The following is an 18225-nucleotide window of genomic DNA, read 5'->3' as shown; positions in this document are numbered from 1 at the left end:
CTAGACTAGATCTTAAAAGTAGCAGATCAGAACTTTAGATCTAGTGTTAGATCTAGATGTCCATATAATGAACATACCAATAAATCAGCGCACAGATATGCAGGACGAATCAGGCATATTTTTTTTTTGCAGCTCACGCTGTCACGGGCTCGATACCAGAATTTACCAAACATTTTTGTTTATTATTATTATTTTATTATATTTGAAGTTTAATAATAGAGATATTGTCTTTAAAATTATTTTTTTTTTAAATGTGTTTCTTGTTTCTAAACAAAAACTAATATCAAATATATAATAAACAGTAAGGGTTGAACAGATTTTAACAAAAATGATCACATCATTCTAAAAGACAATGTCAGTGGATTTCAATTCTTGCAAATCTGCATAGATCAAAGGAGAAAGATACAATCTTGTTAAAAATTACGAAATATTTTCAAACCACAATTTTGACTATAACCTGTACGAGAGAAGTAGCACTGGTGCTTCATCGATCTTCTGTTACTCACCCACATTCACCCACACTCACAAAAAAAGGGGGGTATAGGCTAAAACAAGAAAGCATGCATTAGAAAAGTTTATATAAGGAATTTTCTTCTTGAATGAAAACGTTTAATGTGTCCATGACCGTTGACATGTTGACCCCAGTGACGGCCCCAGTCACGTGATGACATCCAATTCTAACTTATTTCATCGCACATCCCTTGCAACCTTTCGACTATTTCTGAGCCAAACTTTGTCCAACGCAATCACTGGCGACTCTAGAGCCAGCATGAGCAGAAAAGACACCATGTAGATGATCACCATGAGGCCCAGGTACGTTATGGTCTGAAGGAACAAAATCAAGGAAATAATAATCATTTCACCATGACAACTTAAACAAAAATATTGTGAACACTGTATAAATATTAATCATGAAATTTCTATATTAGTTCTTTCAAGATTGGTTTTACGGGTTTAGTTAGGGGATGATATTGTTATAACTGCAATGCGCACCGCCATCCAGGCTAGTGCTAGAAGCTGCGCACTGTGATAGACTAGACCTAAAAGGATGTCAACATTAGAAAGAGAACGATTTCCGCCCAAGGAGAGAGCCAATATGGAGAGACTGTGCTACGAGAAGATGTTGTTTTGTGTACCTGTGATGTCCTGTAAATAAACATCTATGTCTCGTTGAGTTTCCTCACTTAAGTTATTACAATATGATGAATCGGGTTCCCCAACTCAACAGGCTAATGTTTTAATTAAAGAACAACAGCAAACCAAGTTGCACAATAACCGAACTGTCAATAGGTGGTCAACGATCGTTGGACAAATAACAATATTAAATACTAAATACAAATAGTTAATATTCAGAGTATATACTAATATCGTGAATGATAAGCCAATGCATTGGTTATTTTACGAAGTAACACCCCCTCCCTACGCACGCGCACTCAAATTTCGGTCCAATAACTTCAACTAATAAATCAAGGCTCGACCTGTTCATGACCTGGGTCAGTCACGGCTCCAACAGCGCGTTCAAAACCAGACACTACATCGTAGCCCCAAGCCTAACACCCTGAAACAAAGAATAAACTTGGATCTAGCGATGCTGCTAAATCTAAAACCTTCGTGAATGACTCGCAAACCGAAATATCAAAAATGGATTGATACATCTATGTACTTACGTACCGTTAAAACGAGGAAACTGAAAACTGCTAGGTCGAAAAAAACTACAGACAGAACGCCTTCTCCGCTAAAGAAAACTGCAAGAAGCCTAGAACTAATGCGTAACGTAAAACACACAACAGGACAGACAAATGAAAACACACAATAGTCTTGACAACAAAACACGCCCAATGCAAACTAGTACATACACCTTAAAACACGATGTTTAGACAAGAAAGAAAACTTGAGGCGCACTTCAGAACTACTTTATTGTGAGGTGGCACATCGGTAAAGCGTTTTGCTTCCGAACCGGGGTCCCTGGTTCGAATCCTGGGACTTTTAATTTCGGGATCTTTGGGAGCTTCTGAGTCCACCCAACTTTAATGGCTACCTGACATTAGTTGGGGGAAAGTAAAGGCGGTTGGCCGTTGTGCTGGCCACATGACACCCTCGTTAACCGTGGAACAGCACGTTCTGTATAGCCTGCTCCCATTATGTTCGCTATAGTTTACTTACATTCTATATCTATATCTATTAGGTTATTTACATTCTGTTCGCTATAGTTTACTTACATTATGTACGTCGTTCGAGGCGTACAGTGCTTCCTGATTGTGTAAGTAAATCATTATAACAGACGGGTGAACCAGGTAGGCCATAAACGTCAGACGACTGAGCACAACAAAAGGTTTCCATGACAACAACGCAGTGACTGGACCTGCACAGAAAACAATAGACTGGGTTAAAGGGTTAATCTATGTTTACAATTATAATCAAGTCATCGGAATACACTACATTGAGTGACATACTACGCAGCAATAAAATACCTAGGGTCAAAACATGTTGAGATTAAGGATTACTACAAGAGATCAAAACCAGCTTAAGCTTGAAATCCGTTGCCATGCTGGAAAATGTGGGAGACCAACATCCACTTCCGAGTAAACATTAAAACTGCATTCTTCGCTAATGGTTTCAGGGCACGGTAAACAAATTGCCCAGTGTTGAAAGCCGAAGAGTTTCAGTTCTGTTTAACTAAACGGCTAAACGATTTGTCGCCTTCGTCACGCTTGCTTGGAAGTATATTGCCCTAGTGTCGAAAACAAGTTGAGCAACAGTGACTTTCAACTGAACAATGTTGTTTTAAGATTTATTTATTTTTCAAATAGTTTTACTGTTAGCTAATCCACTAGGTCGGCTTGGATTTTGGGAACGGGGGCGGGGAGAAAGTGCCAAGGACCACGCATTTGCCCTTTCGTGTAATAAGGGCAGGTTTTGCTCGTCCCGACTTCAAGCTTCCGGAACATATGTTGTCTCAATCTGTTGTGTCCATTTCTTAGTCGAAAAATGATGCGTTGGTCATGTCGAGATAGCTTCTAATAGGCGTCTTGTCATTGTGAAAACTAATGAAATAGCAGAGTTTAAGTCTCTTACTGCCCGGGCATGTTTCCCTGCCTCATAGTGGCGCCCGGGTGGAAACGATCTTAGGAGGAAACGATTAGGCTAAAGGGTAGCGAAACAAGACTCCCGTGAGGGGTGCCTAAGGAGAGCATCCTTATGTCACTGCGCGAAGCTGTAAAAAAGCTCCCACAACCTTGTCACAATCCAGGCGCTGTTCCTCAAGAGGCCGTTACATAATAAATGGCGTGTCCCGCACGGTTTATCCTGGTATAGAAAAGAAAAATGGCGGGGGTCTTAGTAGATCTATACGCGGCCTCTTGCGGCGAGTCTGACCCACCCGCCAGACAAAACAGTGTGCACTTTTTTCATTCAGGCCGGTGAGGGAGTTTTTGTTCACTTTTGCTGGCCCAGAGTTCCAAGAGCCGAAGGCTCAACTCTACCTGACAGTTTAAGAAGAAGAAGAAGTCTTTTATTGACATGCACTACAAGATTGACACATGCATACGTGCAGCTCTTAATTATCTTTATTTTTTGTAATGGACCTCATTCACCAATCGTAAACAAACAAGATTTAGCACGTGGTGCTCTATATCTTCTATATAATTTACGATCTCATGTTTAATTCATGATGGTTGTCACGTGACATTTTGTTTCGTTGTTTTATCAATAAGATCTCGTGACTAAATGTTGTTTGTTTACGATTGGTGAATGAGGTCCATTTATAAGAGAATATTTCCGTACTTTAACATTTGTCGTACAAACATCTGACGAATTTAGTACAATCCAAGTACAACCCCTGCTAGGACCGACACTGTAATTATTTACTAAGTGTTTAAATAACAGGGGCAAAAAAAGAAAGACGTGCCAGATATTTGACTTAACACCCTGCCCTAAACCGAACCGTAACTGTACTTAAGTAAAACATTGCACTTACCTCCGTAACCTGAGGAGCAAGCGATGATAACCCAGGACACACAAGCTCCCCACACGGACCTCGCCACTGCGTTGTACAAGGCGGCGACGCCTACGCTGCTTTTATTCTCAGCGGTGATGTCGCCATGGATACCGTAAACAATGGACAAAGAAATGGCCGCACTGAACACCCAGCCGCTGATTACAGTGATCTATATAAAAACCAAGTAATAATGGGTTCATTAATACCATTTTTTTCCTAAATCAAGACTTACTTAGACTTAGGTCCTCCCGCGCCGTTCGGCGCATTGAGCGAGTCAAAGCTTGAAAAGTTGGACAAGTTCACATACCTTGGCAGCATCATAACAAATGATGGGAGTGCCTACCATGATGTAGCGGGCCGAATAGCGTGCCATTTTAACAAATGGAGGAGATCTACATATCAATCTAGATTTTACCTGGGGGGGGGGGTATTCATTCTACAAATCTAGGGGTTAAAGGACACATGAATGCATATTGAAGGACAAAAAGGAGGACGTAAGAAAGACTTAGGACAGACAAAGGAAAAGGTCAAAGTAAGCTTTAAAAGTGGACTATGTATTTGATGATTTTGCACTAAACTAATGCCTGTTAAATACATTGAGTAAATTCATTTGCAGGAGTTAGCTTAACAATCTAGTCCAGTGTTTCCCAAAGTGGTCTATATAGACCCCCAGGGGTCTACGAAGACTTCCAAGGGGTCTACGAAAGTGAAAAAATAAATTAGGGGTCTATCAGATGTCCATGGGGGTCTATGATAATTGATTTTATTTAATAAGTTTGTGACTTATATTTTATATTCCCATTTTCAAGGCGTTGGTGATTTCAGTAATACATATTAATTATTGGTTTAAATTTGAATCTTATCAATTAAAAAATAGATCTCTCTAACTTACAATGTAGCTTTAAATTACTTTTTCACTCTTTGACTCACTGCAGTTACAAATTACTTTTCAAAACATTGGAGTTGATGAATTTGCAAAAAATGCAATATATTTTAAACAGGTGGTCTACTGAGAACCAGAAAACATTGGCAAGGGGTCTACAAGACAAAAAAGTTTTGGAACCACTGATCTAGTCTAAAAAAACAACAACAAAAATGTTTATTATGCCACGCAGTAGATCTAGCAGTTATTTACCTTGTTCATCTGCACGTTTCCCTTACGCACGGACAGAAGATAGCCCGCCATAATGCCAATGATGTAAGGTCCTATACGACAGTAAGGTCTTATGTAATACTGGCCAAACTGTCCTTTCACGTCATCGCTGTCCAGAATGTAAACAGAGTAGGATATATCTCATACTTCATCATCTCCTATACTTTCTATAGATTTCAATCCTTCTCCCCCCCCCCGCTCCATCCGCCCCTGAAAAATGAGGGGGGGGGAGGTTAAACAATGTTACTTTCAAAGAAAATCTAACATTCAATAGTTATAGAGAGCAAACTAATCTCTCTATAAGTTGTATACAAGATGTATTATAAAGTGAAGTAGATTTATACATTCGCTAAACCAGGAGTTTTCTGGAGGGGGGAGGGTAAAAAAGTTTTATTAATACACGATTTTTGGCAAACTTTCTTAAACTAGCTAGAAAACAGGGGCGTAGCTAGGATTTTCCCATCATTTGGGGGCCCGGGGAGCTCGACCTATACATTTTGCGTAATATTTAATATTTAATGTAAGAAACTCATTTGGGGCCCCCTCAAGTAGGGACCCGGGGGGATTTTAAAACTCTCACCCCTGGCTACGCCACTGCTAGAAAATGTAAAATTGAAACATGGTTCCTACTATCATCCATAGCCAAAAGATTATCAGTTGAATAGCTGAAATTTCACTAATCATGTCTATAACAGAACATTTTTCTTAATCCCAAGGTACTCTTTGCCGAGTCTGAGGGTATTAACCGAAGTTTGCTATTTTAATCAACATTATAAATTTAGTTAAAAAAAAACAAACTTGAAGTCCGGCATACACTCCAGGTATTCAACACTTACGCGGACTTAACATCCAGTCTTATGAAGGTAGGGCTCCAGTTATTATCCATGGACAATATTCCTGTCAGAATCCAATGCGACGATAAGAACATTGCACAGCTGACTAAACCAGTACAGACGTTACTAGAATAGACACAAAATATATTTTAAAAGCAACAATTAAATCCCCATGGTACTAGATTTACTTATCCACTTAAACACATAAACTAGTGACTTTTTTATCTAAATAAATAATTAGTATTTTATAAGATAAGATAAGATAAAAAACAACAACAAAAGATTTCAAAGAGATTTGTGTTATCACACAAACTCAGAGGTTACCCTCCCCCCTTTTCAGATTTCGCCAATGGTAAAGGAATATTTAAGCCATGGTCTTGTTTTGATTTTCTAAAATAATAAAATGTTAAAGAATCATTTTTTCATTGAAATAAACTCGCCAGTCCCTCTTTTAAGGGTGTCAATGGTATTAAATGAGAAAAGCATTGAACATGACCATGTTACAGTTTTTGAAACTTTTCATAGCATAAGGCTAGTTTGTGTTTAGACATAATACATAAAGTTCCCCTTTCAGGCCAAGCGATCTAAAGGTCAGATAAAGATCATCTATTTCTGTGGCCTACGATTAACGAGCATATGGCCAGCACAATGACCAACTGCCTAGACATTACCCCAACTAAACCCATTAGAGCTGGGTAGACTCAGAGGCGCCCTAAAGATCTCAAAATTAAAAATCCCAGTCCTCAACAGGTTCGAACCCGTGACCCAATCGCCTTACCTGTCAGCCACCGCGCCTTCTAAACATAGTGTATACCTACTAGAAAAAAGGGATGAGCATCAAAGGAGACAGAATATAGAACTGTATATCGTTGGCTAGATACCAGGAGTGGCTAAAACACTAAAGAAAAGAAAAAAACATCTTCAAAATAAAATCAATCGAATAGCAAGCAAATAAGAAAAAAATAAAATAATTTAAATTATTGTAAACTTTATTTCTTTTACTTCATTTGATCAAGAGCTTAATTTAAATCTCTAATTGACAGCATGATTACATCTATCTAGTATTCTAGTCAGTGGGGTCGAGTGTAAATCTACTGAATAACAATAGCAACAACACATCTCTAATTAACAGGAGCAAATTCTAATCTCTAAGAAACAGGGCGGACTACAAATCTCTAATTACCAAGGCCGACTACAAATGTCTAATTGACAGCGCCAACTATAAATTTCTAATTACCAGGGCCGACTAATTGAGAGCACTGATCAAAAATCTCTAATTAACATGGACAATTAAATATCTCTAATTACCAGGAGTCACTATATTCCTTAATTAACAGAACCGACTAAGAATTTCTACAGAACCGACTACGAATTTCAAATTTTCAGGAGTCACTACAAATCTCTAATCAATAGGGTCGACTATAGATTAGCAACTATAAATCTCAAATTAACAGGAGCAACAATATATCTCTAATTAACAGGGCGGGACAACAAATCGTTAATTGACAGGAGTCACTATACATCTCTAATTAACAGGGCCGACTACAAATCTTTGATTGACAGGAGCAACCTACAAATCTCTATATATACACCCAAATTTGTCCACCTTTACGCATTTACCGGTTTGTCTGCCCCGACGAAATTGTTGATATATAACAAGTTGGTCCACCAGTTCGCTTCGCACTGACTCTTATCTTCCGGCACAAGTGTTGGCCACAAGGCGCCGGACCCCATAAATCTCTGCAGCCCTAGAACGAATAGCAGGGTTATCATGTAAGGTGGAGTTAACCTGAAAAGATTAAATTAAAAAAAAGCTTATCTAAGGGAAGCAACCGATAAATATTGTCATTTGTCTAACAATTGCGACCGCGATATCAGTACAGACTAGTGTAATTATCTAAATTTTCAAAACATGGTTACAAAGTGTTGATCGTACCTCCAAAAACGATGAAAATAAAATAATTTCCAGTTCATTTTGCAGCCTTGCTGAATCAGATTTGTCGTCACGTAGGCTACCAGCAGGCCACTGCAAACCAGAAAATAATAAATAAAACCATGACATAGTGAGTTTGTGTACGATACTCCATAAGAAGTCCACCGATCGATTTTTTTTTTAGCAAGAAATGAACATCAGGCCTCATACAACTATTCGACTTTTTTCAAACAAAATGCTAAAAAGTCGTTCTTTATTAAGAGAAATTAAATTCCTTTCATCTTCTGCGCCTGCCTTCAACGAGCAATTCTTTATAAATTTCTTGATTCATAATATAACAAACATATTACAATATTTATGCTTCATTACTAGGCAAGGTGGAAGGCGCGATGGCTGAGCGGCAAAGCGCTTGGCTTCCAAACCGGGGATCCCGGGTTTGAATCCTGCGAAGACTGGGATTTTTAATTTCGGGATCTCTGGGCGCCCAGCTCTAATGGGTATCTGACATAACTTGGGGAAAAGTAAAGGTGGTAGGCCGTTGTGCTGGCAAAATGACAACCTCGTTAACTATAGGCCACAAAAAAAAAAAAAGATGACCTTTACATCATCAGCCCAATAGACCATACGATTTGAAGGGGGAATTTTTTTTTTTTTACGAGGCAATGTTAACTCCTTCATATTTATAGAGAAATATGTCGTTTGTAGATTTAGGAGTGATGAGCATTTGAAAACAGTGTTATTCGTTGTATGCATTCTTTTTATGATATCAAATGAAGGTTTATGTAAAGCAGTATTTAGAATTCGTCAATGGTTAGTACAATTGTTTGCCTATAGTGTGAGGTTTTCTAAATTTTTTTTTATAAGTAAAGATATTTGTAAAACACTCCTAATCATGTTCTCTTTATGTTTAAGCGAAATATTTGGTCAACTGTGAATCTATTCTAAACTCTATCTTTAGAGTGCTCGAAAGTATTTCTGCCTATCTGGGTGTCATTGTCTCAAATGATCCTCCATTTAGGTTGGTTTCATGGCGTCATTACTTAAAACGTTTTTGGCATAAGTGGCACATGGGCGATAAAAGAAGGAATGGAGTCAATTTTAAATAATCAACACGAGAATGTCTACATCTCTTTTTAGATGCGATGTTGTTTACATTCGTTTCATTTAGACACAATTCAAAAGTAAAGTAACTTTTTACACCTTTCGCTCACCCCAGACAAAATTAAGATATTTAGAAACAAATGTTAACATTTCAAAATTTAACCAAAAAAAATCATTTGAATAATAGTTTTATAATAGTTTAATTTTGTTAATGGGAAATAAAATGTATTTTCTCGACCTGCTTAAATGAGAACCGCTATCATAGACCCCCATTTACATCTCATAGACCGCCAATTCATTATTTTACCCTCGTAGACCCCTTGGAAGTCAATGTAGACCGCTGAGGGTCTATATATAGATCACTTTGGGAACCACTGATATAAATATTAGGTTAATATAGTTACACGCATATATAAATGGAAATATAGAATCTATTACAAATTATTACAGCACACAACATTTAATTACATTATATCACAGTACATAACGTTACAAAGATACTTTACAGTAGACATATATACAGTCTTCAAGCTATTTCAAGAAAGGTCCTTTTACTATTTACCTGAGAGTAAAGAAAGTATCTACTGCCAAGAAAGCGTTTGTAACGATGTCAAAGGTCCAGCTGTTTACATGGCTGTAGGCTTCTTCAATCGAGTTTACTAAAAGCACACAATAAATTCCGTAAAAAAAGTATTACTGTAAATTTATTTTTATTCTGTGGTACTGCTTCGTTAAAGGGAAAGAGAATTCATTGTAGTCCCTTAAACATTGTCCACTAAGAAATTTTCTGATTATTCTTCTTTTTTTTTCTTCTTATTATTAAAATTCCTACTATTAACTTGCATTCTCTTCATGGGGGTGGAAACTGGGTGGAAGGATATTTTGAAAACTGCTCTAAAGTTTTTCCTAGATAATTTTACATTTTATATTTTTGGGGAAAAAATGACCAGTTAATTGAAGAAACAAACAAACTCTGGTTAGACCATTATATTTTTTTTCTTAGTATAATTATTTAAAAATTAAAATCTGGCATTTTATCTTTTCTAATGAACACAGCTTTATTCAGAATTACCGCACACTTGACTTTTTGTAATCAGTAATCAGTAAAGAGTAAATAATTAGAGGAACATGACCATCTTATGTACAAGTTCCCATCCACATGTCCTTGTTAAATGATTAGCAGGACTGTTAATATAGGAATTTAATTGTGCAAGGCTTACTTTACATAGTACCTGCACTAATGAAGCGTTGGAAGGAAACGACGACATGAAAATGATAGACCACCATCAGCTTTGTAAAAGTAGGAATTGATTTTAAAAAACTTTTATATTAATTGTTTAAATTATTATTATAATTATAATTATGATTCAGTCAAGTATATTGAGAATGAGTTCGGCCTGCACCTATACCCTAACTCATCATGTTCATTCTGGTGTGCTCCACTGCCAGAAGTGCAATCTGTTTCGTTCACTTTCATTTCTAGAAACAACAGGAAGCGTCCAAAGTGCTATAAATAGCCCGCTAAAAGTCACGTTTGGTTGCAATACAGCCTTTATACAAGCACTTTTCCAAAGGTATTGGAGACATTCATTTAAGACAGTAAAAACTAAAGGGAAAGACAACATGGGAGGACATTCCTATGTTTTAAGTTTGATATTAAATTAATTTCTAAAGATTTGTTATTGAAATTCAATTATAGTCTCTAGAACAGGGGTTCTCAACCTGTCGATTGACGATTTGTCAATGGTCGCCTAAGACCATCGAAAATATGGATTATATTTTGTTATTCTTCTATTGCTATGTATGTATGGTGTGTGTGTGTGTGTGGGGGTCGCGGCAGAGCGGGGGATATTTAAAAGGGGTCGCCGAGCTTAAAAGGTTGAGAACCGCTGCTCTAGAAGCAGTGTAGCTTATACTATTTTGTTTCTTTATTAGTTATATTTTTTTAATGAGTGGGGTGGGGACGTTTATTAAAACATTCAAAGTGCATTTCTGTTGTCATCGGAGTTTATATCTGACAGTTAAATGGTGTTAACCACACATTCTCAATGTCACACTGCCAATTTGAATAAAACTATTGACATGCCACTTTAAATACTAAATCTGGACAAAGACATGAACTTACAAATATTTGCCATTCCCAGGTTATAGATGTGCCCTAAGATAACCCACGACATACTCAGAAAGCGGATTCCATGAATGACACTCAGTGATCCAGGAGGCTGTGATGTGTTCAGAACTTTAGAACCGTTGGTGTACACTGAGAAGGCTAGTAACGTTTGCGCCAAGAGTCCTGTCATATGTACAAACAAAAAGTATCATAAGTGTGCTCATGTTTATATTACGTCATCAATTGTTGTGAATTTTTTGTGAGAAAGTACTTGAAGGAATGTGACGTAATAAAATTGGTAGCTTTCAATGTCTACATATTCCAACACGAAGTCTATGTTAATTAATTGTTATATTGAATTGTCTGGAGTAATTTGTTTATTCTCTGTGAAAACAGAACAATAAGCGATGAAAACGTGTAACTATAGAAATTCTTAATTAGTTGTAGGGGGAACACACTTTTAAATTAATTAGACAATGGCTATCTACTATAAATTTTTTATGTGCTATAAAGAGTATGTTTATGGACGAATCCACATTGTAGATGTAACGGTGTGTAGAGTAAAAATAATTCAACTGGGTTTTAGGTCAAGTGATGACGAGGATATTATGTGCATAGAACAGCTACCAACCACTTTTACTATTCCCAAATGTGGCAGGTACCATTAAGAAAAGCGTAAACTTTGAACGTTATCAGGTTGAAACTTAAAAATACAAACCCTAATCCCTTTGTTAGGTCTTGAACACGTATGACTTAACGACAGGTACTTAACGTAGTACTTAACGACAGGTACTTAACGTAGTACTTAACGACAGGTACTTAACGTAGTACTTAACGATAGGTACTTAACGTAGTACTTAACGACAGGTACTTAACGACAGGTACTTGCCCTTCTTAAAACCTAATTATAGAGAGTACAAGCGGAGAAGCAGATTCTAAACTTTATATTCTGTGCCCGAGAGGTCAACCACTTGGTAATCAAACCAGGAGTCTTGAGTTTCGAATTCCGATGAAGACATGGATTTTGAATTTCAGACTTTTTACGTCGCTTCCAAATCCACCCATATCTAATGGGTACCTTAGTTAAAGTAAAGGTGCTTGGCCGCAGTACTGTCCAATGGCACCCTCGTTAACTGTTGGCCCTAGAAACAGTTGACCTTTACATCATCTGCCCCCAGGGTCTGAAAGGAGCACTTTACCTTTTTTTTTCTAGCAGTAACAAGATAGTTATCATGGTTCTTAGCATTAAATATACCCTACCTTCAGCCACGATCCTAACGCTAATTCTTATATGAACTCTGATTTCTATGAACTATGTAAATGTCTATAATTAACTATAAATAACATAACACAAATTCACTCATTGAAATCAATATATTGTTGCAATTCTGCCGTGCACCTGTGCTTATGGACATGATCACGCTGTTGATAGAGTCTGGAGATCTGGACCAAGAAAAATGCCATTCTCCTGTGCAGCCAGAAAACCGAAGTAGGGACCCAGATCTTTACGGTGGAAAGGGTATCGGTCTGTATTAAGGTTTGGTAGGAAATTACTGGTGTAACTAAGACGGAGGATATTCCATATACCCGTCGCCTCAGCGTGGCCCTCCGGTGGAAACGTCCAGGGGTGGAACTGGATAGGCAAAGAACTAGTAGCGAACCAGGCCTTCTAGCAGGTCTCCCTGGGTGACCTTTTTTTTTTTTATCTCATTAGGGGTGGGGATGGAACAAGTAACCTGCAACCCAGTCCAAAAAGTCCGCCACGCCGTTCCACAAGGGGGTCGTCATCAGTACCAGGAGCCTGGATTGGCGACCTTCGCAAGGAATTGTGGCGGTTACAGTATAGGAATATGAGACAAGCTCCCCGCAGTTAGCATTGTTCTCGACCACTTATAGCGAGTGGTAGGAGAGCGGGGACGGTGCGCCCGGTCCGGCCCAGTCAACCGATATGGCCGTTTACCATTGGGAGCCCTCAGACAGGACAGGGGTGAAGAGCCCCATGCCCAGGCCTGGTGGTTGGATAAAAGCCTTTCTAACCATCAACGGGATAATGGCGCCTACGGCGCCGATTCCCTACTGGACTTCATCGAAGGTATAACTAAGGACTAGAATCTTTGTGTGAAGTCCCCGTGCAAGGACTAGAATCCTTGTGTGAAGTCCCCGAGCAAGGACCAGAATCCTTGTGTGAAGTCCCCGTGCAAGGACCAAAATCCTTGTGTGAAGTCCCTGTGCAAGGACCTGAGATGAACTCCTATTGAAAAATCAGAGCAGGAAGGACTAGTCCTCCCGTAGTGCTCTGGCAAGAAACTTAGCCGTCCGGCGTAGTGCCTCATAGCTACCATACAAGTCGAGTGACTGCACAGGCAAGTCCCCCCTTAGCTCGCGGAGCTGGGGACACTCGTACAAGACATGCGACACTGTTTCGACGCTTTCTCCACAGTGACGGCATCGGGAGTCAAAGTTAGTGCGGAACCGGGCAAAGTATGCCCCAATAGGACAGTGTTCCGTCCTGCACTGCGCAACTATTGACTGCTCTGACCTCCTCAGTCGCCACCATGGATCGTCGCGATCTGGGTGACGCATGCGCTGCCAGACACCACGTGCTCTGTCGGATTCCTCCCAGGACTTTAACCACTTCTCATGAATGAGTGCTCGTATTTGTGCCGTTGCTTGTAAGTACGTGCTTGGTGCTTCGAGGTGTGTGGCTGCCATTGCACCCTCCCTTGCGAGGGCGTCTGCCGTTTCATTGCCCTTCACGCCGCAATGTGAAGGCGCCCACTGCATATAAACGACAGCTCCAATAGCTCGGCGGATGTTATCTGCGGCGCCGATTGCCTCTTCTATTACGGGCGACCCTCCCCCGCCGCCACTCATAACTAGGAGACTGGAGCGAGAGTCAGTGACCAACACCACCGTAGTGGCGTTAGTCTCGCGTTCGAGCATTCGGGCCCTAATGGCCTCGAACGCCCTAGTTATCCCTGTAAGTTCGGCATCCATGGAGCATGCAGCGTAGCCGCATGGACCAGAGAGCCTATCTGGGTCAGTCCGGTCGGGGTAGACAATAAGGGCCCCATACCCCGATCTATCGGGGTCCCTCATTACCGACCCATCGGTATAACAAAATATGGCATCTGATGGGTAGGATTTTATAGTTATGGATGCCAAATTTTGGAGAATGGCAGGTGTTAATCGCCTCTTGGTGGCTCCCTCTTGCCCTAACAGGGACAGGTTTATTTGTGGGGCCGGCATTCTCCTCCACGGAGGGCACGTACTGATTCTTCTAATAGGAATTCTATCAGTGGAGAGTCCAGCTGTATTTGACAAATTGGCCGCTATGTGCAGGAACGATCGCATTTTAATGCGGTTCCTCTCTCTCCACTGTCGCACTAAAATTGAGGTAGGTAGCCTAGAGTCGCCCCTTTTATAGCGCTCGTAGGCCGTAAGTACTGCCCTCTCCCTCCTAAGATGTAAGGGTGCCACGTTTGTAAAGATTTCAGCAGCGTTTGTTGGGCTTGTCCTAAAGGTGCCACAAATGAACCGTAGAGCCTGTGCTTGTACCCGGTCGAGTGATTCGAGGGCAGTTTTACTAGCATATACTTGAACTGTATAGCTGTATTCGATTTGTGATCTGACTGCCCCTAGATACAATGTGCGTAGCATGTCAGCTTTAGCACCCCACTTTGTGCTGGCCAGCTTTCTTAATAACGCTAACTTCTCCGAGGCTTTTCGTTCAACTTCCTGGACGTGCTGGAGCATTGACAGTTTTCTATCCAGGGTCACCCCTAGATATTTTGGCGTATTTTCACGCTGGAGTCGCAGCCCACCGAGTTGAAGCTCGAATGGAGCCTTAAGGATGTCGATTCCTAGGCTGAACAGGGACCAGGTCGTTTTGGCAACGTTTATCTGAATCTGCCATTTGTCGCAATACGAGGAGATGGTATGGAGGTCTGCTTGAAGTGCCGCCTGAATTTGGTCGGCTTTCTTCCCGGTTGACCAGATGACAATATCGTCAGCATATAGCAGTTTTTTGGACCGTAGTGAGCTGGGCAAATCATTAAGAAAGGCTATGAAAAGTGTACAGGACAGGGCGGAGCCCTGAGGCAGGCCATTAAGTTGTTGTTTTGGCTTGCTAAGGGAGTGCTGGTATTTTGTACGTGTGCTCCTCCCTGACAGAAAGGATTGTATCCAATTGTATATTTTGCCCCGCACACCCATAGCTCTTAGCTTAAGATAGAGGCCTTGCTTCCACACACGATCGTAGGCCTGTTTTAGGTCTATGAACACCGCGTATGTGCTCTCGGACCTCTGGAACCCGTCGGCCACCTCCTGTGCGAATGTCGTGACCTGGTCGATCGGGCTCAAGCCTGCCCTAAAGCCGGCCTGTTCTGGCGCCAGGATACCGGCACTCTCAAAGCACCAAACTAGCCGCTCGTTAACCATTCGCTCAGCAACTTTGCCAAGGGTTGAGGTTAGTGAAATGGGTCTGTAGGACTCCACGTTAGTCGCGTCTTTTCCCTTTTTAAGGACTGGTACAATGACAGCACTCTTCCAGGCCCCGGGCAGTCTGGACTCTGCCCAGGTTCGATTCATAAACTCCAGGAGTTTATCTCTCGCAATGCCCCCAAGGTGTTTTACCATCTCGGGGGTAACCTTGTCTGGCCCCGGAGCTTTTCGATTTTTGCACTTAGCTATCGCTCTGTCCAGCTCAGCACGACAGAAGGGCGCGTTGCACGTTGCTTGGCTTTCCGGCTCATCCGGCTCCCTCTCGAGCCTCTTACGTTCTTTGTTGAGGGCTTTGGACATGGCAGACTTCTTTTCGGGCTTGCTGATTTTAGCAAAATGTCGATTCAACAAGCCGGCCATTTTGGTTACCGTCGAGACCGGCCCTCCGGGTGACAATAGAGGGGCAGCCGTTCGCGCTGTGTCTTTGGCCTCTAGGTTTCGCAGAAGACGCCAGGCTTTCGAGGTATCCCGAAGATCCATCCCGGCGCAGGCAGCGTTCCAATGGTCCGACCGGACGCGTCGGGCCAGCTCACTCGTGGCTCTACAGAGCCGATTGTACTCCCGCCGGATTTCAGGGGTACCCTTCCGTTCAGCAAGCCTCCGGGCTCGCTTACGTCTCAGGACCAGCTTATTCAATTCCTGAGACCACACGCGTTTCTGCCTTACGCCAGGATAAGTCCGCGGGACAAACCTCTTGGCCGCACCCAACATAGCTGCTGTTAATTCGCCGTATATGATGTCAACGTCCCTATCCTCCACTGCAATATTCATAAGGGCAGTGTTGACTGCTGCCTCGTAGGCTGGCCAGTTCGCCTTGGTGTAACTCCATCTACGCGGGGCTTTTGGGGTTACACCACTGGCCTCTGAGAGGGCAATTGTGACTAATATGGGTCTATGGTCACTTCCAATGTCATCTAGGACTTGAAACTGAGTATGTGATTCTAGATTAGCTGTGATTAGAGTAAGGTCTGGTCTAGATTGGCTGCCATTTCCGGTATGGTATAGAGTTGGGGGAGTATGTTTATTTTGCAGACAGAACAAATTAGAATTATTTAGAAGTTCATGAATTTTATGTCCCGATGAGTCGGTTGAATCATAGCCCCACTGCTGAGACTTAGCATTAAAGTCTCCTGCGATGACGTTGTGAGAATTGATATTAGTACCGTCATATTCGAGACTAATTTCGTGCTTGGGGGGGGTTATACAGATTAGTTATCGTGAGTTTGCGCCCTAATTTATGTATCTCGAGGGTGATGGCGTCGGTACGCCCATGCACTCGTGGACCGGGGACTTGTGTAGCAACCAGATTGTTGCGTACATAAGTGATGAGCCCCCGGCAGTCTGTGCATTTGCATTTAAATGCAGTATAACCGGTGATACTGGCATTGCGTTTGCCAGTTAGTGTCTCTTGTAGTAAAGCCACATCTATTGCCCTCTCGTGGAGGAGTTTTGAGAGCTCTAACACCTTTGGGATGACCCCGCAGATGTTAATTTGTAAGATCAGGAGGGACCTAGTGTTTATGGGCTTAGTCCCTGTAGTGGGTTGGATCCCACTGGTGTCAATTTGGGTTGTTTGGGGGCCGGAGGCTCCCGTCACTATTTCGCTTCCAGTCATATTTGCCTGCGGTGTATCTAGGTCCGCAGGAGGTTGTGGCAGACTTCCATCAACCTTATTCGAATCGGACCTCCGAAGGAGGTACGAATGCAGTGTTCGTTGAGAAGAGGACTTAGGTGGAGGAATTTTAGCTGACTTTTCACGACCTGACAAATTCCCCCTCATCGAGGTCGCGGGGCGACTAGTAGCTGACTTTTCGTGTCCAGGCCTGACGCCCACTACCCGGCGCACGGAGCCTGTTCGGGTCTGCTCGTGCCCGCTTTTTACTGTGTTTGTGTCAATCATGGTTGTATGGTTAAGGCCGTTGGCGGCCTTAGTTACTGCTCTAATGCAGCAGCGTGCATGGCCTATACATATGTCGCCACTAAGGGCAAGGCAGAGACCTGCCCAAACAATCACCGCCACAGATTGGCATATAAGTTTCCTGCAAGGCAGGAGTGGGGGGGCGCGCATTTCTCGATATTCCCAGTGTCAGAGTCGCCATTGGTCGCGGCGGATTCCTCCACTAGCGCGCCAGGGAACGGGCTAGATAGAGCCTAGCTCGTGGACGCCAACCGGTCCGCCCGACGCAGCCCGCTAAGGCCGCGCCAGTCAGTCCAGTCTTTGCCCAAAGAGAGACCCGCGAATCAGCCGAGCCCCAGGAGAACCCGACCAACCCTCGAGTTGGTGTCCAGCGCTATCCGCTTTTCGGAGAACCCGTGGTCTCTTACTAACCGTTGCCCCGGGGCCCCACAGGGGGGGGGGCTAGACATAACCCCTTTGAGTTCCTTTTACACTTGCCGGCTGCTCATTCATCAGCGGCAAGCAACCAGTACCCTTGGCCACTCCCAGAGAGCGGAGTGTTCACGCGGCGACCACGATGAGGTGGTACTGGAACGCCGCGTGTGCAAGGACCAGAATCCTTGTGTGAAGTCCCCTGCAAGGATTAGAATCCTTGTGTGAAGTCCCCGTGCAACGACTAGAATCCTTGTGTGAAGTCC

The 18225-nt window shown here is 42.0% G+C and overlaps 1 protein-coding gene across 1 annotated transcript in view; it reads right to left on the bottom strand.

The window, feature by feature from the left end:
* Positions 1-18225, bottom strand: part of LOC106056690 (O-acyltransferase like protein-like) — a 31947-nt gene continuing 13722 nt past the window's right edge. Inside the window, exons 6-15 of the mRNA XM_056042625.1 lie at positions 11143-11310; positions 9580-9676; positions 7920-8009; positions 7604-7772; positions 6802-6881; positions 5987-6109; positions 5133-5259; positions 3977-4166; positions 2220-2362; positions 1-825 (exon numbers count right to left, since the gene is read on the bottom strand). Coding sequence (XP_055898600.1) covers positions 688-825; positions 2220-2362; positions 3977-4166; positions 5133-5259; positions 5987-6109; positions 6802-6881; positions 7604-7772; positions 7920-8009; positions 9580-9676; positions 11143-11310 — 1325 coding nt within the window. The 3' untranslated portion in view covers positions 1-687. The remainder of the gene's footprint in view (positions 826-2219; positions 2363-3976; positions 4167-5132; positions 5260-5986; positions 6110-6801; positions 6882-7603; positions 7773-7919; positions 8010-9579; positions 9677-11142; positions 11311-18225) is intronic.

Source organism: Biomphalaria glabrata, chromosome 9 (genome assembly GCF_947242115.1).
Source record: "Biomphalaria glabrata chromosome 9, xgBioGlab47.1, whole genome shotgun sequence".
Taxonomy (NCBI): Eukaryota; Metazoa; Mollusca; class Gastropoda; family Planorbidae; genus Biomphalaria; species Biomphalaria glabrata.
The sequence above is the reverse complement of the archived record's forward strand: the minus strand, read 5'-3'. Positions and strand labels throughout refer to the sequence as shown.